The sequence below is a fragment of the Cinclus cinclus genome, chromosome 17 (assembly GCF_963662255.1).
Source record: "Cinclus cinclus chromosome 17, bCinCin1.1, whole genome shotgun sequence".
NCBI classification, from domain to species: Eukaryota; Metazoa; Chordata; class Aves; order Passeriformes; family Cinclidae; genus Cinclus; species Cinclus cinclus.
Window position 1 is genome coordinate 5,820,419 of NC_085062.1, and position 26,921 is coordinate 5,847,339.

General features: G+C 42.1%; 1 protein-coding gene across 1 annotated transcript in view; it reads right to left on the reverse strand.

Annotated features, from left to right (window-relative positions):
• The window catches only part of GALNT9 (polypeptide N-acetylgalactosaminyltransferase 9), a 123,839-nt gene that overhangs the window by 52,423 nt on the left and 44,495 nt on the right, over positions 1 to 26,921 (reverse strand). The window contains exons 3-6 of the mRNA XM_062504501.1: positions 26,407 to 26,573; positions 24,499 to 24,673; positions 14,231 to 14,428; positions 6,853 to 6,970 (exon numbers count right to left, since the gene is read on the reverse strand). Of these exons, the coding sequence (XP_062360485.1) occupies positions 6,853 to 6,970; positions 14,231 to 14,428; positions 24,499 to 24,673; positions 26,407 to 26,573 (658 nt within the window). The remainder of the gene's footprint in view (positions 1 to 6,852; positions 6,971 to 14,230; positions 14,429 to 24,498; positions 24,674 to 26,406; positions 26,574 to 26,921) is intronic.

Genomic DNA, 26,921 nt, shown 5'->3' on the forward strand with positions numbered 1-26,921 from the left:
AGCTTGACAGCTCAGCCCTAAGGCTGAAAAGCACTTTGCCAAGTGGGGTTGTTTATCTGGAGGTAACTGGGGAGACCAACACAAGCACACATTAGCCCTGGTCACTGCCAAGGGAAGCAGTTTGGACTGTGACCCACACATCCACTGGGTGCTCCTCCAGAACTTACCCAGGCTGCTGGTCTGGGTTGGGGGTGACCACACAGGACACTGCTCCAAGCCAAATCTTTGCTCCAGCTGCAGAAATCTGGGCTGAAAGGACTCCTCTCATCCTAATAGCCCTTTATATTTCCTGAAGATTCCTGATTAAACATTTCACCTCCCCCAAAAATCGAGAACCAACTGAGGAGCAGCTGCTATCCTGGATCATTTTCACATCTTGTTTTTTTTGCATGGGAAAAGGATGCTTTCCACAGAACCGGCGCTTTGGTTTTTTGTTTTATTTTTTTGTTTGTTTGTTTGAAGAGTTCTGAGAGAGATTCAAAATGGTTCCAGGAAAACTCAAAGAAATCTTTTGCCAGGTGTGCTGGGACCAAGCTAAAGACTGACAGTTGGACACCTCTGGGTACAAAACAGCCCAAGCCAGGCTTTCAGTAATCAGCATCAAAATTTAGAGTCCTACAGACCGTTGGGAGTTCTGGATAAGCTGTTACTTTGCAACACAGAATATGTTGTATCAGAAAGTTTCTGAACAGCTGTAGCTCATCTCTAGTGTTTGGTTCAGACTCATCATTAGGCAAGTGAAACCTATTTCAATCTCAACACAATTAACACACTCCTCTTCATTTTCCCCACCCCTCTCTCATTCAGTTCACACTTGCCTCTGAAGAGGAACATGTGTCAGATTTAGATCAAGCTTGCAGGAAAGTGGCCAAGAAGAAAGTGGCAAAGACTAAGGAAGCATTTTCTTTCCTCAGTTCTTTTGCTGTTGATCTCTTTCTGAAATTTCCAGCCCTGTGCTTTGATAGTGCCCTGGTACATGAAAGGGTTTGTAACATAAAGTGTTACACTCGATGGAGCATGATGTGATATGGAAGCCAAATGGCCAGATGCTCTTTTCTGAGCTATTTCCAATGCTCCCACTTTAGAGAGTGTTTTTAAGGGTACTCACAAGCTCCAGTCCTGTAGTGCACTGGCAATTTCATGCTAGAGCACCACTGTGCTGTGTTCTGATGAAACCATTGTTTTTCATGCTAGGTTAAAGTTACCCTCAATTTAATAAAAAGAAAAATAATGAAGAAAATAAGAAAGAAAAGAGGACAGTATGGTTCAAAGAAATTGCAGACAGGGATGTGGGTTCTGTCCCCAAAACCAGGATCATACATCAAAAATACAATAAAGACTATATTAATAATCTGGTCAGAGAAGAACTTAAGCACTCAACTTCATCAGAACGGGCCCAGGGCCATGTTTTAGCAGTTTGGCTTTGCTTTACAGTTTGCACATCCTGTTCTTTCATGTGGGGAAGACCCTTTACAGAGAAAACCCTCTGGTTTGAAATGTGGCTGAGGTCAGACATCTGAACCCTGTCCCCAGTGCTGGTTATCACTGGAAACAGCCTGCCCTCATCTACTTTCCCACCATCTTCCTGTTTGCTGGCAGCACTGGATCTGTTTCGGGGCAGGATCTGAGCTCAGAGCTGGGATCAGAGCCCCTGGGACTGCAGGGAGCTCCCTCCCAGGTGTTAACACAGTAACTGCTCTCTGCAGCCCATGGAACTGGCCACTGCACACTTTGGCCCTGGGCAGCCACCAGCAGTGACCCTGGGTGGTTTGGGACAACCCAGGGTGCAGCAGGCTGGGATTTAACACCTGCACGAGCTCCTTCACTTGCCACGAAGCCTTTGTGTCTCCTTGTGTCTCCTTTTCCAGGCACAATGCATTACTGCTGTACTCAGGTGTCAAGCCTAATCTCATCCTGAGTCTGTGCAACTCCAGTGGAATAAGAAGATGCTGAACCCTTGGAAGTGCTGAGGACCTGGCTCATCACTTACGCACATCACCACAGAACCAGCTGCTCCAATCCCTGCTCTGAGGAGGGAAGGGAGCTCTGAATTAATGTAATCCAGGCACCACAACTTCAGTCCTTCCATGATTTCTTAATGCTTGGCTCGACAAGCTTAGCATTCTTTTCCCTTAGGAAATACCTCTAAAACTGCTAAATTAAACTGGAGATGGAAAAAGGGGACACCTTTCCTTATACACTTTGTCTGGAGGGTGAGACCTGGGAGCTTTGTCACTGAGATCTTTGCAGCCCAAGCAGTTGGGGCAACTTCCAGTAACAGCAGATTACATCACTTACTAGGATTTTGCTTAGGCAGTGTAGAGCTGCTCAGAAACATTTTAATAGCATTTAACTTCACACCGAAAATGCTGATTTATTGCACTCCAATGTGAACAGGCATGTCTAAGGACAGAGCATGCTACTTTTTCAGATGTCAGCAACTGTGGGGTTTTGCTAATATCATTTAAGTGATTAAGCATCTTTGAACTAGTAGGCTTTAAGACTTTTAATTCAAAACTGAATTAATTTATACTAAAAATTACATGTGGGGAAAGGTCAAAATAAAAACGAAGTATTTTCAGATTCACCATAATAGGGCACTTTGATTAACATCTATTTTTGTACAATTTTCACTTGTATTTTACCACAGCTTGTGTGAAAAAATGCTGGAATTTTGAGTAAATCACCAGAACTGAGTTTCTATTTAGCTCTAAGATTAGGGACCTGGCCTCATGAATCACACAGAGCAAAAAGCATTGTCCAGAATTCAGAATTAAAGTTTGCTATACATAAACCTTGTGACATTTTTATTACAGCATACCAGTCTGGAATCTGCATTTAAAACACTGACTGCTCAAAGGTATCTAAATCTCTTTAGTTAAAGGTAATAAAATGAGGTCAAAAATTCACTACTCAACAATCTTCCATTAGCATTTCTGCTCAGAAAAAAATGTAGTTCATCTATTTTTAAAGAAAGTAAAGGCAGGGCATATAACATAAGTTTGGAAAGTATAATGATTTGCTTGTGTATGGAAGCCCATTAGGTAATGAGCTTCATTTCTCATAAAGAGATTTTGGTGCATCTGCATCATGATTGTTTTTACAGTACACACAGTACTTGTAAGCCAGAGGTGGGACTGCATTTCTGTTTACACAACCCATGGTTTCAGCTTGGCCTCCATCACCAACTAAATCACAACACCAGAGAGCACATGGGGTCTGAGCTGGAGCCTGGCTGGGGTCACCTCTTTTCAATCCTGAGGAGCTCTGTGCTCCCAGAGACATTCCACTGACAGTGGCCACAAAACTGGCCAAAGTTACCTGGCACACACCTGCTGATGCTGACACAGTGCTACTGAGAATAAAGCAGTCTGATGCTGGCCGTAAAGGAAAAGGAGCTTAACTTGCAGTTATCAGTGTGGCAACACTTTTTAATTGAATTTGTTTGGATTCCTAATGGTGGAAACAGAATTTAATTTCTGCTAGAGCATCCTTTAAAATAAATGCTTGATCTCTTCCCACCCACCATTACAGCTGATGGGCACAAAGTAAAAAGAGCAGCAATTCATTCACCTTATCACTGGAGCACCAGAGGAAGCGAGGGATCCTTAGTGCAATGATTAATGACTCACTATAAAAAGATGCATCATAAACTGCTTGTATTAGGTTAAATCATAAACTAGGCTTTTAATGTTTATATGATCCCTTTCTAAATTATTAAGAGTGTCTGTAGCTCCCACTAGGAATGGAACTCACATAACATTTGCAAAACACGCGGTTTCTTATGGGGTCATGATTTGGGACCCTCACTTAAAGGGATCCCTGTTTTCTTCCACATTCAAGCAATGCTTGAATTTCTCTTCCTATTGGGACATCTCTCTGTGCTACAGGTCAGAGAGACCATTTGATGTTCAGGAGCAGCAAAGATGATCTACCCTGAATTTAGAGTGTCTTCTTCAGCCTGTGTTCATGAAGGGCAACTCATCCACAGAGGAGTCAGCCTAGACTGGATGCTGTAATTTCCTGTGTTTAGGTGTTAATAATAACCCCCATCAGCTTCAGTAGCTGGTTGGAGAACAGGGAGAGAACAGCACCCTTTGTCCTAACAGAATTCCCCCCATTTATCCACCTGGTGGTGTAACTGTCACCTTTAAAAATACAGCACAAGGTGACATTATGTAAGTGTACATCTTACTATCACAGGCCTGCAAACCTGTCCATCTCCCTTTTATTTCCCAGTACAGCTGGTGCTTTTTCTCAGCCAAACCAGAATCTCCCTCTCTTGGCAAACACACATTGGCTTCAGTGTAAAGTCACCCCATCAGGAGAATGCTGCAGCTCTAACCACAGTCAAGTTTATTAAAAAAATAATAGGGGTTTTAAAAACAGCTGCAGAGCCCTAAATATTTTCAGGAGGCATAGTAGGCAGCCCCAGTCTGTTGCTGCACTGCTTGTTCAGAACAGAAAATCACTTAAGTTAATTATTTAAATATTTCCATCTATAGAATTTAGAAAAGGTCAAAGCCAACAATGGAATACCCAAGATCATGATTTTTAAATAAATAATAGATTTCATGGGAATTAGCTGGGTTATCAAACAGTATCCTCCCAAATCAGCTCATTAGTTTCACTGAGTTTCCCTATTTCACTTTATTAAAACAATTTAAACAAGGGTTCACTAGATGCAATGTAATCTCTTTCAGGCACTCCAAGCCTAATCCCTTTTGTCTCAGCAGTAATATAATAATAGTTTGCAAAAAAAAGTTAGAAAGGATTATCGTTACAGATTTTTCAAATAGGGACTGTTTTCAGCCAAGCATGGGCCACCACTTCCCCTACAGCTTATTATTTATTATTATGTAATAGTTTTTGTACATTGCTTATTCATTCATTTATTCCTTCCTTCTTCTATCTTTCATTGCTTCACACAAGCAGTCACACATGGTCAACAGCATCTCTCTGTGCAGGTGTGGGGGATGCACCAAATAGCCCTGCACAGGTCACTGCATCAGGCCTTAGGAAAGAAGTGATTTTTTGCAATTTACTTGGAGTTAAAAAATCCCAACTTGGTAAATTCACAGTGGTTTTATAAATAGCCTAGAGAGAAGGGAGAAGGTTCCTATGCATTTTCACACTGTTAGTTTTTGACAGCTCTGAAAGACACACAGGAGGGGATCACACATAGGATTTGCAAATTAGGAGGCAGACACTGTATATTACTTACCATGATGGATCCAGGCTGGAAACACAGAGTAACAGACCTCTGCTATGGACACACAGCTTATTTCACAACAAATTCATACTCTTGTACTTTCATAAAACCTTTTCTAAACAGTAGGTTAGCTTTTCTATAGGGCAAAAAAAAAAGCCCCAACCAAAATAAAACCCAAAGAAAGAGAGCTTGTTTCAAGATCCAAGGTTTCTGCTGGCTTTAACAGGTCCCCTATCCCTGAAAACCTATCCTCACTCACCTCAAATCCTTGTCTCTTCAAGCAAGTGCTATTTCATAATCCTATTAAAACCTTTGCCTTTGTTTACCAGGAGCCCTAATCGTACTCAGCAAGTTCTCCTGGTCTTAAGAAGAGCGACAGCTTTCAGATTTCTTAGGAGGCTTATTCATCAACCACGCCAGAGTTTTGCCAGAGTGCTCAATCTATTCTGGAAGCAGCCATGTGGAAAAAGTTTCAAACAGCTCAAAGCCCTGCACAATGATAAAGGAAAGCTCACACAATCCTGGTAATAGCCTGACCCTCTTAAGGAAAATTGGATGATTTGTGGTAGCAGTTTTTCTGTCCCCTATGTGAATTCTGAACCTTAAAGTATAAGCAGTGCATTCACACAGTCCCATTACAAACCCCATCCCTCTTGCAATGCTGGAATAACAAATACACACCCATATGTGAAAATAAACTCTTGCTGCAGTGACCTTCCTCCTCAGTCCAATGGTGTGAAGGAGTTTGTAGCCATTTTAGAAAAGTGAAAAAAGAGCCAGATAAAGAATGGACTAATTTGGTGTTCAGTGTTTCACCATGAGCAGAATATATGCTTTAATGAGCACATTACATGCACCAGGGACATGTTACTGGAAAGCAGGGGATAAAGAGTAAAGAGAAGATAATTAAACAGTCAGCTTTATAATGAGGAAACTCTGTTCATGCAACGTTAAGTGGCCTAATTTTCAAATGCTAAGCAAAGACAAGTTCCTTGGGCTTCAGGAGGATTTCCTGGCAAGCACCACCTGGAAAACAAGGGCAAAGGATCACAGGTATCAAATCTCCTTTAGGTCCAGGTCACAGGGACTGATGCTGTTCCAAAGTCATCTCTACACACTTCCCACTGATGTGTCCAACAGGATCGAATACCTGCACCCTGTAGCTCCTATTCCAAAGAACTTAGAGATCTTAGAGCTGTAAAAAGTGCCAGCATTCATAATGTATGATCTATGTGTATGATGAACATTACAACTGACTTCTACCAGCCTGGCCTTAGTTTTCTGTAGGTATTGCATCTGTTAGACCACAAATGTACAACCCCAGCTAAGGGCAATGAGCACGTGGAGACTTAGAGTGGCTGTTTGCACAAGGAAAGATACTGGGAAAGGGGAAAACCTTTCTCATTGGGTTCAGACACTGACAGGAGGAACTAATAAAGCAAATTCCTGACTGTTATCAGTTCTCTCAAGGCCTGTAAGGCCAGGAACATTCATTTACTAGCACTGTCACCTCCAGATGGTGTTGCAGCATCAATTACTCCAGCATAATGGCCCATCAGTCAGACAGCAGCTCTGCTGGGCCACAAGCTCCCCAGCACTCTCTGCACATGGACACTGCACAGGGTCTCTTTGTTACTCACCCTCATGCCTAATTCAATGTTTTCTCCTCCATAGACCTCCATGCCAGGGTCAAGCAGGCCAATCTCACCAAAATACTCTCGGTCCACCACAAAAGAGCATCCGATCATGGCTGGTGTCCTGCATGGAGAGATTAAAGCAAAAAAAATCAGCCATTGATTAACTATTACAGAGTCCATCTCATAACACATTTACACAGATTAAGCAGTTCTTAGTCTTCAAGTTCACATTCTAAATTTATCTATTAGCATCAAACACATGGCACTTCATGTCTGCATGAAATTCCAGTACTTCTCTATTTGGAGCTGTAATTTCTGAAGACTTTCTGTTGAATCATTCTCTAGTTAGAAGTGGTCTCAAAGCTCTACAAAAGCCACACAGGGCCCTGGATACTCCTGGCTGGGCACTTCCATCCTCTGTTGATGCAGGTATTTATACACCAAGATCTTTCAATTTATAAATTCAAGTTACCTGATAAAATACAACTTCCTGATTATATTTCCCAGAGCCAAGCCTGGAAACAGCCAAGCTCTCCTGTACACAGGATGGGACATATCCTATATACATATTGAGTTCACATCTTGTACCACTGAAAAGCATATCTTAGGATAACAAGGAATAAATTTGGTCTAGGAACTAAAATAAAAGAAGGACACGACTAAGGTAAGGAAATTCAGTATCTTTGCAATGAAATAAGCCTTGGAAGAAATATTTCAAATACAGTTTTTAAGTTTTACCCATGATAAAAGAGGGAAGGAGATGAGGGGAAGAAACACATACCACTTTCTTCGTTTTCCTTTTCATGTATTTAAAGCTAAACACAGGCTTCACTGGATCAAGGCATCACTGCTTTGCAAAACTGAGATGCTAGTTTGGGCTCAGACTCCTCCTTTCCAGCCCTGCCTCCCCCACAAAAATCCTCTGGAGGCAGCTCCTAACAGCAGTAGGATGCTCCCATGAGGAGATCTCCTCCCTTTCTAATGAGGAATGGTACTGCCAGGCTTTGCAGACTGCTCCCAGGTGCTGGAATCTCTCTAGGGGACGGATTTCTGCAGCTGTAGGCTCTGTCCATTAAAACACTGAGCTGCTAATTGAACGGGGGTGGGAAATATATTTTAGATGCAACTACATAATCACCACTCACAGACGAATGCCACCGAGGACTGTCTCTGCAACTCCCTCTCTTCCTTCTCATTATATATATTCAAATACAGACTTCCCAAGCCTTCATAGCTTTTTCAGAAGAAAAAAAAAATGTTTTCAGGAGTGAGAAACAACAGCAGAACAATGACAGAAGGAACCACATACAGCTTTTATAACTTTATACTGGACTACAGTGTCACACTGACATATTGCAAATGCTTCTCAAAAACATGCTTGAAAAAAGCTCAAGGCCCTCACTTGGCCTTAGAACTGGGTTTTTCCAGTTCCTGAAACACTCCAGTACATCCACCACTTCTAGTGCAGTGCAGCAGACTTATCTTGAAAGCTAGGAATGGACACACGAGCAAAGGCAGCTGTGCTTGCACCTCTAGCTCACTGGGCAGCACTGGAGAAGGTGAGTGCCCTCAGCACTTCACAGCCTCAGAACACAACATATCAACCTGCTTTATAGAAATCAACCTTTTCCCTTAATCATGCACCCTCTAGTAAAACAGAGACACCTCTAGAAGGAGAAAACAGCAATTAGAAATGTACCATTTTTTACCATCACCTCAAAGGTGTTGTGAAACTTAATTGATCTGTGGAATATTCTTTGACACAATGGAGGATGTTATAAGCATTAATTATAATCAACAGCAGCACTCAAAGGATAACGTGGGAAACACAGCAAAATGGGTTTTGCAGCTAAAAGCTTCAAATGCAGCATAGAATTGTATTGATTCTGCACTGGAGGAAGACACAGCATAGTCAGTTTGGGGGAATTACCTGACAGCACTGCTGTAGCAAGGAAGACATGAGAGAAACATTGCTCTGGGTAATGCCCTGGGAAAGGGAGGAGGCACAGAGAGGTTTCTGGTGGTGACCTCTCCATCCCTCCCTGCCTGTGGCAGCAGGAAGAGAGGCCCTGTATGGGAAGGGCAATGCCTGCATGGGATGGGGCACAGGGAACAGAGGGCACATTGGCCAGGGAAGAAAGGCATTGCTGCAGGTCTGAGTCAGGACTCTTTTGTGCCAGTGAGATCCCTGGGAGCACAGCTCTGTTGGTAAAATTCCAGCAGGTGCTGATACCCATTTCTCCAGCCAGGTGCATGCCCCTCCTTCCCCTTACTGAGGGGAGATGCCTGGGGGCTTCATCAAGAACCAGTGAAGGAAAAAGGAATGGGGACAAAGCTGCACGTGATACAGTCAGCCTTCCTCTGCCTTATGCGTCTTTCTCTCCTGCCTTAAGGTCAGCATACATATACATTTATTTATTTATTTATTTATATAGATATATGTGCACAATGCAATCAGGTCACATTTGAAACAATTTCCTGAGCACCAACTCCAATTTCCAGGAAAACTGTAAAACACTCACAATAAATGCATAAATTCAAACACAAATAGAACCATAAATAAATATATAAGCATAAATGTATATATACAGGCATTATATATATATATATATATATATATATATATATATATATATATATATATATATGTATGTATGTATATATACAGACAAAGAGTTTCAAAGGACATCACACATAATTTCTCTGAGTGTTCTACCTCTCCCAGCAGGATGTTTCTTTGATTCAGATTCTTAAGCAGCACCTCAGCCCTGGTCTGACATGTAAGTGGGGAAACCTGCATGGTACCTGCAGAAGTATTTCTATTTTTCTTATAACTCATGTCTTCTGCAAGAAAGAGTCACACCAGGCTTTGAGAACAGAACTCAAGGACAGATTTGCTGCTTAGGAGATACAGGAGGAAAAAATGACAAGATGACAAGCTAATGCTTATCTAGAAAGACAGAACAAATATGGATGTAGAATAATTCTCTGATGCCCTGTGGAAGTAAATTTCTTAGAACAGACAGGACACCCATCAGAACCTGGACAAATGAAAGCAAAACTGCTCTGTTACAGGCTCCTGTGAACCAGAAACTGGAAAAATTACTATAAGCAGTCAGTAAACACTCACCAGTTTTATTATTACATGGCAGCATGGTTCGTCATGAAAGACTTTACCTCCTAAGATCAGGTACACAGGTGGATTTCTTCCTAGAGCAGTGAGGACCCAGATTGGCTTCATCAGAATTGTCACTGCAGACCAGCACGGGGCCTGACTTCCACGTGAGATGGGCACACACACCCCCAGACAGAGGAAGCAGCACAAAGCACTTCACTGGGGGCACATCAAACTCTAATTTATGTCCACGAGCAAGGCACTGGCGCTTTCTGGTGTGGCTGATGCAGTGCATGTCCACACACATCCCTACTGGTACCAAGCTATGGCATATTAGAGCAGTAAGTGAGAACATATGCAACAATGAAATGCACCACTGCTGCTGGAGGAAGATAAAATGGAAAGCTGTGCAGCGCTTGGCTAGGTGAGGCTGACTAATGACTCTAATGTTAGTGGCTGCTGATCAAGAAATCAAATGCAGAGCAGTCCATCATAATCACGGCAGGTGAGGGAACACAAGTCAGAGCCAGAGCTCAGAATACCAGAAACCTTCCTTGCTGTTCCAAAACCCAGAAGAAAAAAAAATAAAAATACAGCATGCATTTAAAAAACCAGCCTGTTTCAATGCACAGTCAAATTCATTAGAAGCCCTCTGAAACAGGATCCTTTGTTACACAGTTTGTTGCCAGATGATAAGGACATTTTGGGGCAGCGCGCTTGCTGGAACACAAATGGAAAATGACGTGATGGACAGAGCGTGTCAGAATAACAATCCTCATTTAAATCTTCACATTACAGACATCTTGCATCTCAAATGTCAAACATGTAAAATGGATTGCCTGCAGAAGCCAACTCGGGGAACATCAATTGTTCTGAAGTTCAGAGTATTAACGTGGGGGAAAAAGAAAGAACCGACTTAAAAGTGCATCAGAAATCTTTACAAAATCCGACACTTTGTTCTTGCTATTTTTTTACCTTTTTTAGCACTTGAAGGCCACGTTCCCTTTGTCACTTAGCTCACAACAGCTGATGTGACATTTTATGGTGCACACTTGACATGACTGCCCATGAATGACCCACTGGCGTGAGGGACAGTTCCTGTCCTTTCCTAGCAAGGCTGAGTAGAATCACACAACTGTCAGTATTCAAGAAATTATAGAATCAGATGTCAAATAGAAAAATTCTTAGGAAAGAAGCACATCTGTTGTGTAGCCCCAGAGGAAAACAGGAACTGGACCCTGCTTTCCAAATGCCTCGCCCAATTCCGCACATCGATGATATTTATTCATACAGTGCAAACATGAGCAATGCCAGGGCTTTGATCCTCACTGATACCAGGGTACACATGTTCTTTAATGCTGAAAATCTCAAATCCCTTTGGAGATTTGGCAGGAAGTATTCAGCTACACCAACCACAAAACCAGTCACAGGGTTGTTACCAGCCTTTTCTTCCACAAAACACACAGAGAGGAACAAACCAAACCCATTAGTTGCTGAAGACAGTGTCAAACAAAGCCTTGAGAGGGACAGTGGTAGCAAAGACTAAATGAACTTGCAGTTTTCATGCTGATGAGCAGCTTTGCAATCTTATGAATGAACTGGACAGAAACACGGACTCAAACACCATCAAAGTGCACCCATTCCTATGTCTTGCAAAGTGGACTGAAACAGGAATCATGGCTGTAACGTGTGATTTGGAAAACTGACTACAAACCCAAAACCTCTACCAAACCAAGAATCACATCTGAGATTTTTAAAAGTTTTCTCACTAGCCTGACTTTACCTTCCTTTTGAGAACATGCTTAAAATACTCCACAGCTGCTAAGTCCCTACCATCCATGCTTTCAAATCTCAGTCCTGAGGACAGGCATCCTGATTGTTTTCATCAATAACACTCACACAGTCACTCTTCCCATTACCATAATTACACTGACATATCACTTAAAAACCACAAAATTGCATTATATTTCCACAGGCATGAACAACACAAACAGCCAAATGCTTGAGCAAATCCATCCAGGTGCTACAGCTTCAGAGGTCCCTCAGCAACAGTGCAGTGTGGCCATAAAGTGGACGCTGTGCTCCCCTAAATCCTTGCCTTCAAAGAACTTGTGCCCAGGGAGACACAGAAGTGGTCACAGTTCCGTGTGGATGTCTCTGCATTTTAGGGCATGGAATTATTAATTTGCAGAAGGGATGCTTAGGCAGTCACAGTGTGTCAGTGCTTCTGGTATTTTCCAGCAAGGGTTGGGTGTTCTCCTCCCTCTGCTGCTTGTCTCATCTGTGTCTGGGCAGTTTATGCACTGTTGAATTGGAGGGTTTCTTCATTCAGGTTCAGAATAAAATCACTGCTCTTGGGAGCCAGCTACTCACGTGCCTCAGATTTTAACACAGCTCAGTGACTGAGTTTGGATTTGTTCACTTCTCTGTCAGTCCAACTCAGTGACAACGTGACACCAGCAAGAGCCTGAACGTAAATCTGAGGGAAGTCCATGGTAAATCAGGCCCTTTCTTGCTGAGGTTTAACCTCTTAGCTCAGTCTTACCTGTTATGTGATCATTGTCGCCAGCACAGAAGATACTAAACTACTGGAGCAATCCATGGGAAAATTACTACAATGATTTCACTTATAAATTGTGAGTCATGAAGTGTACAAAACCTTTCAGGAGTGAAAGCTTTGGATGATTAATTTTCCTTTATCAATAAACTTTCTCAGGGCTGAATGAAACAGGTATAAAACATTTGCACTTTTAAAACAATGTGAGGCAAGCAGGGCATGTTATCCAGGAAAACTGATTTCCTAAGTAATTACTTCCCTGCTTATTGAGGTTTCAAGCCAAGCAAAAGGTCAGTGATGAAGGACTGTGCTGTCCTGTAGCAAATAAGGTTAATATTACTGTATAGCTCTGTTTTGCAGTCACAGGGCACGAGAATGAACCTGAGTACAATTTGCAACACTTGCTGAAATACAAATCAAAATATTACTCTGCAGGATGGAAGGATCCTGTGAGGTGGTCCCATCCCTCTGATCACTTAGAAATGTGATCAGGGTGTCAGTGTCTTTTCACTTCCAAAAGATGACTGGCATTTTCTTCAGGTGGGTGTGTTGGAAATGCCTGGGTGAATTTTTCAGGATCTCACAACTTTGCACTGGAAGGGAGGTACATCAGCTCCTCTGCCAGAGCCCACACTGGGACCATACCATAGAGTTTTAGCTTACTTTAAGATGAAGCTAATACACATGAAAATGAAGATGACTTTAAGGTGGTAATTTGTGTCCTTCTTAAGAAGTCTTAAAAATAAGAGCATCCTAAGGTGCAAACTTAGGCTTCAAATTTCTTACCATTTATTTCTAGAGTTGGTAATAACAGTACCCTTAACCCAGCACGATATGTCCCAGAAGAGCTGTTAGACAAGCATCTGCACTGCAGATGAAAGCCTAGGAGATGTGAATTTTCAAATGGAAGGGAGAGAAAGCTCTTTTCACATCAGTTCCAGTTTTCCCACTGTAACAATTCTCAGAAACACCTTCACAATTCCTGTAACAGCATTTCCTCAGAAAAGTCAATTTCTGTAATGTAAAATGTTCTCTTATAGGGAAAAGTAAATTGACACACTGACTACACAGTCTGATGTGGGTTCATTTTAAAATTCAACCAGTAGGAAAACTCTGAACATGTGCAAAGTTCTAAAACAAACAAACACACACAAAACAACCAAAAAACAAACAAACAAACAAACAAACAAAAAATTCACCCTGCAAGAAACCACCAAAACCGAAAAACCAAACAGAAAAAAACAATTCCCCCCAAAAAACCCACAAAGAAAAGAAAAAAAGCGCAGCTCTCAAACACAGTTCTTACTGGTGCTCCTGGGAAGCTCTGGTTTGGACTGATGGCCAAGACTGCTGCCCACAGAGGAGGAGTGAAACCAGTCTCTTTGTAATCACACACACAATACCTTTGTTTTTCATATGCCCAATGGGCCAGTGACTGGAAAATAAAAGGTTAGGTGAAACACATCCTGCTATCCTATTAAGAGTCAGAAAATGTGCTTGAAGCATACATTCAGATCTGGAGTACTTGTGTACCTTGTGAGGCAGCTCTGAAAGGCAGCACACACACCCACAGCTTTTGTAGATCCATGTTTTCTCCAGTCTCATTTTGTTATTCCTGCACAAAGCCTCGTTCACCTAAAATCCCCCTTGGCAGACAGTTGAAATGGAAACATCGCTCGGCCCAGAGTGACAGCACAGGGGAGATTTACCTGATGGGAGCTGACTCATCCCCTTTATCGAGCCAGTCCTGTGGTGGGATTATGTACATGCACCAGAGCCCCCAGTTGTAGCCGTGGGCAGCGTTGGCATACTGCTGCACCTCAAAGGTGTTGTACTTGATGTTGTCAATGGCGGGCAGGATGATCCGCTTGCGATCCTCCTTGATCCGGGTAAGCGCAGGTTCCACCCTGAGAGCAATGAAAACAGCACCATGTTTCACAGCCATCCCACAGTCCCAGCTCCTGCTCTGCAGGCTGATAAAATGAGGTTCTCTAATCCTGTGAGTGTCAGCCCCGCAAGGTGGAAAGCCCAGAGAGGGACGGGGTTCAGATCGCAGGCACGCGCTGCCGGGACTGCAGCTGGTGTGGGGTGCTGCACACAGCACCTGCACAGGAATTATCACCTCTGTGAAGCTGTGCCAGAGTCTAACAACACAAAATTTAACCAAACGCTCATTCTGAAGCCTGGAGACTGCTAATTCATTTCACAGTGGACAATTGTTGAGAGACACCATCACCAATAGCGGCTAAATGGTCTCCTACTGGTTACACCACCAGGATTCCTGGTAGCAATTAAAGACTGCTGGCATGGCCTGAAGAACTAAACACACACCGGGGGCTGCAAGAATCTGAAGGTTACTCAAAGGTTTTAATCCTGTTTCCCAAGACTGACCCCATCACATCTAGTTTGAATGACAAATGTGGCTGCATTATGCCTTCTAAAATCTCTTTGGTGATGAGAAGATTTCAGGTGCCAGATGGTGCAAAAGCAGTGAACTGCAGGAAATGTTCCATCATTTCAAAAGGCTTTAAAACATCAATGTGCTTTCCACAGAAGCTACATCCCAAAAGGAAAGTAAAAAGCTTCAGTGCAAACACTCATTTCTGACCAAGGTAGTCTGAGCTTGCTGTGAATTTACAGAGAAACTGATCCAAAGAGGTAGCAGACTTACATAAGGGTGGAAATAATTCCTCAAAGCAGAATTAGAAAGAGCCACCGGTTCACTCCTTTGTAAGTGTGTTCCCCCTTGAAATGTGCTTTGAAGCTTTTTGCAGAGCTCTCACATGGATCTTTAAGGGAACGGTGGTTTGCTGCAACTCACAGAGGTAGGAGGATTTGAACACTAATCTTTTCTCACTTTTACTTTTGCTGTTGGTCAGAAGGCAATTGCTCCTTTGAGGTTTCAAGTTTGTTAACTCATATTTTGTTTGCTATATTCAGTTTGTTACCATGAATTTTCTTGTGTAGGTCAACAGAAGATACTGTACAAGTGGCTTTAGGCCACACTTGTGCACCCTCATAAAGCCAGTATGACCTACCAGATCTGGATAAGCCCCTTCCATTATTAGTATGAGATTATATTTATGAGATTGAGTGTTTTAAAAACCATTGGGTGAGTAGCAGAAAAACTCTTGCAAATCCAACAAAGCAGGGACAAATGCAGAAAAGCTGAATCTGCTTTGTTCTTTCCATCATGTTATCTCTGCTCAGCAGCAGAAGAAAATACAGAATGATGGACACGCCATCACTAATCTGGCGACTTCATGCACGGACACAGTAACCCTTGGGCACAAAGCTCTCCAACTCCCTCTAAACTCTGAAACAAAGGATTACAAAACACCAGACAACAGGTACAGGTATCACTAATTGTTTGCCTGACTCCCGTGGCATGAACAAATTTAAAATGTTTGGGTCTGATTTCCAGATCTGCCCTGAAAAGCAGGAAAGGTGCTTGCATGCCTTCTGAAACAGAAATCTATAAATGGGTTTTCTTTGTAAGCATCAAACTCTGTCATTCACTACTGTCTGACTCTGGAAACAGGTCTTTGACAAACAAGGAAAGACTGGGAGTTTTCCAAACTACTTTTATCTCTCATGGTAGGAATCCTTTGGTCACCAAATCCTCAAGTCCTCAATTAATGGCATGTTTATATTGATACAAAACAAGACTGTTTAACCATCATACTCAAAACTATCATGTCCCTTCTACAGCTCCTCCTGAGGCGCTCATTTTTCAAGTATTATACTCTGTAGGATAGACTGAGATTGTACAATGGAAAAGCTGAAAGAAAATAAGGAATTCTTCTCTCTTAATGTCAGGTACCTATAATGGACCCCCCACATGCACAGTAATTGCCTCAAACTTTCATTCTCAGCAGAGAGAGGCAGAGGCTGGCACTTTTATAGTCAGATGCATCTCATAATAATGTAGACACTGAAACTGGGTGAGATTAATAATGTTCCAGAGGAGCCTATATTGAATATAAAGGGAATTTAGCCTGCTACTTTGCAAGACATCTTAAAATTGGACTGCTGAAGTGTATCCCAAATAATGGTTAGAGGAATAATGTGAAGAAAATATTCAACAGTCACACTGGTTTTCAGCCCTTAATCATATTTGTGATTGTGTTAATCCAACACTTGAGTCTTGGAATTGCTAACCTGGGTCCTCATTTTCTTCTTTACATGAAGAACAATCTATTCCCAGCTCTGCTGCTGCTCTCACACAAGCTATCACCAAACTATTCCTGTCACTGTACATCTGAGGAATTTCTGTGTTTTCCCATTTGTGTGGCTCACATTTATTACCACCTGGCATGGTGTTTTGCATGTGAATGGCACAAGGGGGGTTCTCTGGAGTGTAATACTACAGTTGGGATCAAAAATACATGATCAAATTCCATTAATCTCTATCAACCTATTAATGTGAATTCACAGATTCTGAACTTTCATGAAATCCGAGGCATCTGTAAACTGTCCATGTGATGGAAGTCCTGTTTAAGTCCCCTGTGCTCAAGAAATGTTAAGTATTTAAGATATTACTGCTTCAACAAGAGCTGATTTCTGACAGATGAAGTCAAGTGCCATGCCAAGGCTATGGAGTCAATTGGTATGAAAGCAACTGCTGGAAGTTCCTCTTCTAAACATCCCATCTGACCCATGGAGGTGATTTCCTAGCTCTTTTGGTATCCAGATATGTGGCAATTGCATGCCACATGGCAATTGCAATTGCATTGCATGTATTAGGAACAGGAAACATTCAGTATCTGGACAGACTGCACAGCTCCCTAACTTTCAAAATATTTTCACACCCACAAATAAGAAGGTAGGCTCTGAGTCACAGATGGAAAGAGAAAATCCAGGACAGAGCTGTTCTCTTAGCAAAAACGCAGAATGGAGAGCCTTTTAATTAAACATTGCATACCTGAGAGATTTCACAGCCTGTCCTGCTCTAGAAAAGACAGCACAGAGAGCAATGGGGTATTCAGATGGGGCTCAGCCCAAGCTCATCTCCGTGAGATCTGCAGGAACACTCAAATCCCAGATCCTGCCAATGCCCTCTCTCTGCCAGCACTGCTTGTGGGTGTTTTTCTGCCTGCCAAGATCCCCAGGTAATGGCCAATAAAGAAGGATTATGAGTTTGAACAGGACTGGGCAATGCACTGTGTTTGCATTGCTTATCCTGAGTAATCCATGGAATATGAGGGGGTTTCATTGCTATTCATGGCTAGCAAAGCCCAGCCTCAGAGTCGCTCCATAAGGCTGAGCTCAGCTGCACATTCATCAAATCCTTTGTCAACTTTCCTGGTCACTCTGGCTTTATCTAATTGCATCACGTTTTTGAAAAGATTATGATTAAATCTTTCCTAGTAATTTCTAATTTTTTTCCCTAATTCCAAACTGCTTAATTATTGTGTAGATTTACCCATCCTCTTTATAGACACTGCCATTCTTTCCATGTTTTTTTTTTTTCCACTTTGCCTTGTTTTTCTGCTGTCCATCTGCAGAAGTCAGGTGCTTCTGGCAGTTCACAGGACTGAAGGGATAAGAGGGGAAGAGGTTGCTGAAGTCCAAGTACGTCCAAAACACTGAGCTGATGAGCTGCAATATGTGCTTGGAGTATTTCCTTTCCACATGGCAGTGAGGCAGGATTCAGCCCTGCCTGATTAGGTGCATAAACCAGATGTAAATTTTGGGATCCACCTCCATTTTTCATAGGTACAAAAATATGAGGCTCCTAGTTTGCATCTGAGTCAAGGTACTTTACAGGCAAAGAGCAGCATGCATTGTTACTGGAGCAGGAGGGAAAATTCTGCCAAGCATATTCATAAACAAGATGGATTTCAGTAAACGAAATATAATCAAAAGATTCTGCTTTAAAGGTAGTGCTTCACATCATCCAAGTGGTTTTTTCTCCACTTAATAAAAACCAAGCAGACAATTCGGACTGGAATTTGAGTGACATATGAAGATCCTCTCCCTTCCATCCTCTCTAAAACTAGGTATTTGTCAGTGTCCTCCTCTCTCTCTGAATAGATTGTTGGTGAACAGATAAAACCAGAAGAGAAAAGGCAATAAATTTAGTTCTCTTATAGACTCCACTAGGCTAAGAGGAATTTTCACTTCAATTTTATTCACTTTGATTTGTCCAAGTCTGTTGAGCACATTAAGCAGCACATGAATTCAGTGGTTTTGCCTACCAGTGGAAAGATTTCTTCATTAACAGCAGATTTTCCAAGGTGTTGAGCATCCATGATGACTTCATTGGGAGGCAGTTCTGTGGGATTCAAAGAGTAAATGCTCCCAAGATAAACACTGGAGATAGGAAAAGAGTTGGAAGGCAGAATTTAAGCCAGAGTACAGAATAAGCCTGTAAGAAGATTGAGAGCAAAGGCAGGGGCCATACTGTGATCACACAGGCCTCTCTAATCCCATTGTAAGTCTATCTCTGAACATATATGTATTCTGTATTTAACACTGGCTTGATTCAGAGCAGCTCAAATCCCATGGGAAACCACAGCAAACAAAAACTCTGTGTTGTCTTACGTCCTTATCAGATTGCTGAAAAATTCATGCCAAAGGGAAAGCCTGATTCCTCACAATGCTAAAAAGAACAGCTTCTTCCAGATAAAAAACAGATGAAAAGAAGTTAATAATGAGCTCCTCAGTGCACATGATTATATAGTTCACCTTTTTAAATATGTAAAAATACCTGCTGACTTCAAGCAGATTTTTAAAAAGGCACAGCATCAGAATAAATGCACACAGTCCAAGGGAATCCACATGCATGCCACAGGCCAGATCCTCTGCTGCCCAGCTCTGCCATTTCAATGGCCTTCACTACTTCAGGGATGTTTTGCTAACATGCAGCATCTGAGAAACAGACCTTACCTTCCAGCTCTTAGTTAGAATGGCTGTAGGAGGCATTTGTCAATAAATTCCTCCCTGCAGCCCAAATGTCACTTTTTGTAAACTTGTTCAAAAGTGAATCCTTTCCTAAATGACAGGAATTGCATTGGGAAACGTCTCTCCAATTCTGCCCTATCCCAGGGTACCCAAATACCCTGATCCCTGGGTTCTTTTAAGATAAACATGCCTCTCTTTTTTTCCTTCTCCACCATCACTATAGTACTTTTTATTCCAATAAAAAATGAAGAACTAAAATAAAAAAAAAAATCCTACTTTTTTTTCCTGCTTTCACAAATCAAAATTTCTTCTTCTTGCAAGCAGTTAGGGAAGAGTCCTTATAAGACATAAATGAAAGACAACATGGCCTCATCTGCTAGATTTTATGGCTCAGTAGGTTTAACACTGTATTTTACTCTGGCTCTACCACTGTCAGGTACCGTGAAGTATAAACTTAACAGAGAAACGTAAGAAAAAAAGAAAGCTGTGTAAACTGAAAGCTTATTTTGCATGATTTTACAGGCTACCTCACATTTCACTGACAATATACATTTATCAGATGCAGACAAGCAGATCTACTGACATACATAATTCTTCACTGAGGCCATCTGCAGAATATTTAATGTGGAATGCCTTTCCTGTAAATAAGTGTTCAGAGAACCAAAAAAGAAATAAATTTAATTCTCCCTTCCTCGGTCTCTACAAGAAGAGAGAACTTCCCCATCTGTCCTGCCTGACATCTCTATCAGCATTCCCAGGAAAGTTCAAACCCACAGTCCCTGGGTGGAACAGAGGGAACGTGGCACCAACGCCTGCTGGAGAGTTAAAGATCAGCTCTTTGGCAGCCAAACCTCAGTGGCTCTTTTCTGGACGCTCCAGTGAACGTTGTAGGTCGTTGAGGTAGATGAATAGTTGAAGCTGCTTTGCTGGTACATCCTCTGTGGGTAGGCTGGCAGAGTCCCATGGATCCCAAAGGCCCACATGGCTTCTGTTGCATGCTCCACTCAGATTATATTTATTGGTCTTGCTACCTAAAGCATGCATTCCATTAAATTACCAGAGACATCCTAAGGCTTTGGATGATGAAAATCTCCCTTAACAAACATGTGTCCTTTCCTTTTCGTTTGGGCTCCCCAGCTCAGCCTTGGCCCAGTACCAGGGATGCTGCCATGAGCCATGTCCTGAGCATGAGTGATGTGCTTGAATGCTCCAGAGGGGAGAGACTGCCCAGAGACTGCAAAGATAATTTCACCTTCACCACTTCTCTCATTTAGAAGGAAAGAGCTGCCTGGACCTCGTCATGTCCCCAGAGAGCCACCTGAGCTTGAACATGGGGGACAGGGAGGTTACCTGCAGGTAGAGATTGGCATGAAAATGTTATCAGGGAGCTCTCAGGGGGACAAAGACCTTGTGGCTTTGCCCCACAAAAGCCCAACCACATCTCTGTTCCAGAGTTCTTGAGATAACCAAAATCAGTTGAAGATTATGAGGAAATCAACTTCCTTTCTCCTTTTTGAGAATCCATTGCTTATGGCCACCACAACAAACTGTGTTACACCTTACAGTATAAAGCAGCATCTGCAAAGTACCATCCACAGGCCTAGGGTTCTTGATATTCAGTTCTCCTTAGTTTATTAAAACACCAGTTTCATATATTTTTTAAACACTGACAACTTCAGGGATAATCCATAAAGATGGGACGTGTGTGACACAATCTAATGGAAACTCAACTTATATTTCATGTTCTCTTTCTCATGTCAGGCTCTGCCCGTCTGGTATGTTGAAATCTTTTGATTAAATCCTCTTACTTCACTGCTTCCTTATTGATACTTGCCCTTTGTCTGGCAAAATTTTAATTACTACGGGACTGCATAACTCCATTCAGTGCTCTGATAATACCTCTGTGATAGGAGCAAAAGCAATTCCTAAGATAGAATGCAACTATAATACTCTATCATTATGTCTTCTTTTATGGCTCCTAGCACCTTCTTTATGGCTGCTAATATATTGTGGTTTCTGCCTTTCACATACTGATTTCTGCTCTCCTTCACTCTATGTGTCCTTTTTCTCACCCAGAGAATTAACACCCTATCTCTGTAATCTCTTTCCTGCTCCCAGACATAATGTAGGGAAGGTCTCTTCTCCTTGTCATGTTATTCTTCCCCATTTCTCAAAGACAGGAGTTCCTACAGTGCTCTACATGTTCTGCAACACAGTCAGCATCCAGGATGTGCTGGTCTGCTCTCAGGGTTACTGGGGATGGCTTCAGGCACGCTAGGTGGATCTAACCCAAAAGTCAGAGCAGGAATGCTGAAGTCTTCAGAAGGCTGAAAGAAAACTGAACTAAACAAGCTTAAATATACCCTCAGAGAGGAAAGCACAGGAGCTTTTCCTTCCTCTGGGTTGCTGACTCCCATCGACACCAAGTAACCATTAAAACCAGACCAGGTTCTATTACAACAGGACAGGTAGAATTTTACAGATGAAATGTACGCATACATTACCCTGTAATTCTAATTTAAAATCCCATTTGAGAATTAATAGCAATGGCCTCCCTTTCAGGCAGTCCTCTCCACTTCCACTCTCGCAGCAGCTGCATTGGCTCACACTATCAAAAGCCTTAAGGGGAACAGGTCAGTCGAAAATCACCTCTCTGAGATAACATATTTCTACACCTGAGAAGCCAAAAAGCAGCAATTAAGCACAGCAAAATAAATAATTCAATAGCTAATTTGACCTGCCAGGTTGTAGAGTATTTTTTGATATCCTACCAGATTGAAATTTAGTTTAGAAGAAGTGTCCCTGGAGAGCAATGCTGTGAGAGCCCATAAAATGCTCTAGTACGGTATCAGGCAAAAAGCCACCTGTAAATGGGCCACTGTTGTTTAAAGAAGTTTTTTTTTGTCATCAGTCCTGCATATTTCATGAGAAAGTGATGAAGTCCTTCTTTGATTCTTTATGAATTAATCTGCCAACTGACTAGGCAGGTAAAGCAGCCACGGATTGGGAAACAAAATTGCACTACAGGCACTTGACTTCTAGATGGAACACAAACCAAACAGAAAGCTAATGCTCTTTTCTGTGGTAAAGAAATTGGCTTCTTTTTAATTGCCTCACAAATAATCCATAGGCAGCTTTTAGTGGGAGCAATCCACATGGCCTCTGAATACATAAATAACCATTTAAAATGGGAAAAATATTCATGCAAGGTGCAACTTAGTAGGAGAATAGAACAGCAGAGCTTTAACAAGAGACTCCCACCCGATTCCTGAGTTTATAGGGCTGGGGAGTGGGGGCAGTGCTAACTTGGTGGGAAAAAATAGAGCAGTCCAGATGGAAGGACTTTAGTTCCTCCCAGTCAAAGGAGATGAGATGAAAATGGAGAGGACAGGCAACCACACGTGCACAGGTGGACAGATTTAAAACTGGGAGGGAGTGGGTGGAGCAGGGTTTGAGATGGCTCTGAGCTGCCACAAAGGTTGAGTGGAACAAGAGCAGAAACACCAGCAGGGAACACTCAGAGCCCACAGGTGCAGCTCAGAAATGAAGGGATCCAGGACGCTCCAGGAGCATGTTCTGTCCCCATTGATCCACAGAGTCCCCACAGCAGGGGCAGAACCTGGCTCAGCACAGCAGCTGAGACCTGAGAGCTCTGTTGGAAGGAGGGTAGGAAACACAAACCAGGCAGGGGCAGAAAACACAAACGTTTTATCTTGGGTATACACACTCATTTACTGAGCACTCCGGGTTCTTGCTACTCTGATGTCGACCCTTTCTGACATTAATGCAAAGCAGTACAGTAAAAAAACCCAAAACAACAAACCCCAAAGCAACCACAAAGCCCTTTCCTTCTGACTGACACCATTGCTGAGCTTCCCTGGGTACAGTACATCAGTCAGATCTCGATGTCCTTATAAAATGATAACAAAATTCTCCTAAGGCCCCAGAAAACTGCAGCCTGCAGCTTGGGCAAGACAAGCACTGGGGACAGCACCCAGAGCATGCTCTCCCCAGTCCCTGATCCAGTCCCATAGCTGATATTACCCTAGATGAGTACTTGAAACAAATTGGAAAGGTCTACTTGCTTTAAAAGCAAATAAATAGATTAAGCCAGCTCTTAAGCTTCTAGAAAATTACTACAGCTGCTATTATAGTCTAACACAGTCTTAAGGAAAAAAAATGGGATGAACATAAAGCAGGTGCACTACACGACTTATTTTATTGCATCTTCCATTTTATAAAGATATTCATGAACATATTAAAATAAACACTCTACTCCTTTGCAATTAAGTTTCTCTCTAGTTGTAAGTACAGCTATTTTTAGTTTTAATTTGAGGATATCTCCCAGAATTGCAGAGCATAATCATTTCCACCATAACTCTGCATCATCATTATCAAATACCAGCCTATCTTTGGAAAATGCATGTTTTACATGCTGAAGGCCCCAGCAGTCCTTTTGCAGCTGATGGTACAGATCAGCTCCTACAGTCCCGACTTCCAGTAACACCAAATATTGGCCACCAAGTGGTGCTACAAAGGTTTATTCCAAATGCAGTTCTGGCCCATTAAACCAAAAGGGGATAGGGAAAGGCATGCTAATTTCAAGCCCTATTAAAAGAATGCGGGCAATAATTTAATGTTTCGCTCAAATGTAAATACAAGAAAATTTATGGGGAAATCAGATTGGTATCCAAGTTTCTAAGACGAAATGAAAGAAAATGACAAGGAGATAAAAAAAGCATTTGAAATCCTCCAGCCTAGAGCTTCCTTAATGGTGTCTCCCCATCTGACTGCTTTGGGATTTCACATCCATTGTGGTTCCAATTACTTCTCTCTCCACTGAGCTGTGCTAGACCAGGCACAACACCTTTTTTATGGGTCTTGCAGTCATTGCAGGAGCCTGTCAGCAATGCTGCAATAATCAGGAACACAGTTCAGGGGTACTTGCTGATGTGATAACAGCTGCCTGCAGCTGCCTCATCCCTGGAACTGAGCAAAGCCCTCCCTCAGCCCTGGAGCCCCAGGGCAGTGTCCCAGTGCCACTGTCCCTCTGGGCACAGCCAGCACTTACCAGCCAATGTTGAACTCCACGTGGGCATCAAAGAACCCGACCACAGGAGAGGTTGCTGCTTTCCAGCCCTGGATCCTGGCTCGGATCAGCCCCTCCCGTTTGGTGTTACGCACTATTTTCACCAGACCTGGGTACCTCTTATGGACATACTGGTCCAGGTTAAACTTCAGCTCAACTGCAGGACAAAAATAAAACCCACACCAACAGTTAGAATGAGAAAGGCACTGCAACGTTATGTTTTATTCTGCAACAGAAAGGGAAAGGAATCCTTAAATATTTCCAAACCCCTGGTCAGTCTCATAGATACAAACCCACAGCTGAGGCATGGACCAGTTCCAGGGGTTTCAGCCCAGAGAAATCCCCTGCACACCAGAGACTTGCCCAGCTTTAATATGGCCTGATGGATTTGAGTATGGTGCTGAAGAGGTAGTTTGTGCACACATTTATTAAAGATTACTATTCTGATTCTCTGACGATTTGCATTAGGTTATAACTGGCCTCTGGAAGGGCAATTCTGACCATAAAGAAGTGTAACATGCCAGTCTGGTGATTCTTTTTTCAGATTTAGGCTGTTAAGTAAGAGTTAGAAAAATAACCTCAATGGATTTTGGGTCAAGATGTAATTCAGATCACAATTAATTTCCCTTAATTTTTAGGGTTTTCCTTTAAATATAATCAAGATTCCTCAATACCAGGCTTCTTTCCTTTTTAACTAAATGGATATTGAATATCTCAAATAGACTTCTCTTTTGTTCATTTTCAGGCATTCAATCACAGATGAAGCAGAACTCATTCACCCTTTTTCAGCTTCATTTCAGGAGGCTTATAAACAGGCAAATTACAAAATGGCCTCTATTTTTTTTTTTAAATCAATGCAGTTTGGTAATTCATTTACACTGAAACTTATTCATAATATGGCTTTTGCCTAAATATATTTATCAGAAAAACTAGTAGAAGCTTCCAGGACATTAGGAGTCTCATTTTTCTGATCTATATTAGACAGTAGAATCATTATCATTGGAATCAAAGACTTGATAAATCTCCAGTTATTTAGTAGAGTGGCAGAGAAAAGCCATATAAAAGTTCACTGAGAAATGATGAGTTCAATACTCCCCAGGATTGCCTTGACTCAAACACTTTGCAATCTCACATAATTACTCCACAGGTTACACTGTCATAACTGAAATCTGAATTGCATAAACATTTTCTTTAAATCTATAGGTTTTGGAACTTATTTTTGTTGAGTTACCTCTTCTCTCAGCTCTCCCTTCTCTTTGGGGATCTCAAAGAGTAGGAGCAACTTAAAACTGAAAGAGCTTAAAGCTGTTGATCTGAGGAGGAAATGCTAAATTTTAGGCTTGTTGGAAGTAAATATGATTTTAGAAGATGTATCAGTTCTAGAAGTGTAATGTACAAATTTAAACATGAAAACACTGCTAGTCCCTTGTATCCTGAGAGTCTTCAAACATGACTGTATTGTGAGACAGGCTGATAATAGCACCCTATATGCTCACCAATATTTTGATTTTGGATTTAATAATGAACAAACAATGTGCTGCAATATAAAAGAGTATCAACTATCTTTAAGGAGAATCTGTAGCCTCGGTTTTCCTTGGCTGCAGAATTTAAACTTTTATTCTATTGATGACGATATTGCTCTGGATCCGCAAATTTTGAGAAAAGAGTCCTGTTAGGATTGCCTACATAAATGCCATTCATTCTGTTAGGATTTCAATGAAATCAACAGGGTTTATCCACATAATGTTTATTTGTTATACAAACAGTCAATATTTACTCACAGCTTTGTGCAAATGGCTCAATCAACCCTCTTATCAACAAACACATTTCCATTTGACACCTAGAAATCACACGGGGCACAGAACTAGAGGCGAAGCCACAAAAGCTCACCATTGTCACTGTTGTCATCCACCAGGATGATCTCCTTGAGCAGGTGGGATGGGGTGTGGTTCACCACGCTGTGCACGGAGCGCAGGATGACAGAGAGAGCCTCGTTCACAAATATGAACACCACTGAGATCTGGGGCAGGTCATCTGGGTAGGTCATCTGCTTGCACCTGGAGAGAGGAAAGGCACAATTCAAACCCCAGCAGCCACTGGGAGGCAAAACAGACTGAAGAGCATCCTCCTCTCCTTGCTCTCCATCCGTGTAGGGATTTGCAGACTTTGGCCTTTCTAACCCCAAGGAAAGGATGTGGTAAAGGCTCAAAAGAATCAACCTGGCCAGGAGCAGCACCCTCTCCATCAACCCAGTATAAAACACAAGGTGTGTGCATGCACACAGATTTGTAGCAGCTCTCATTCCCTGTGAGGCTAAAAGCATCTCTTGAAAACCAAAGCAGTAATGCTGCTGAAAAAGAATCTGGAGAAGGCCTCCAATGCCACACCCTGGCTGTGCTCCCAAG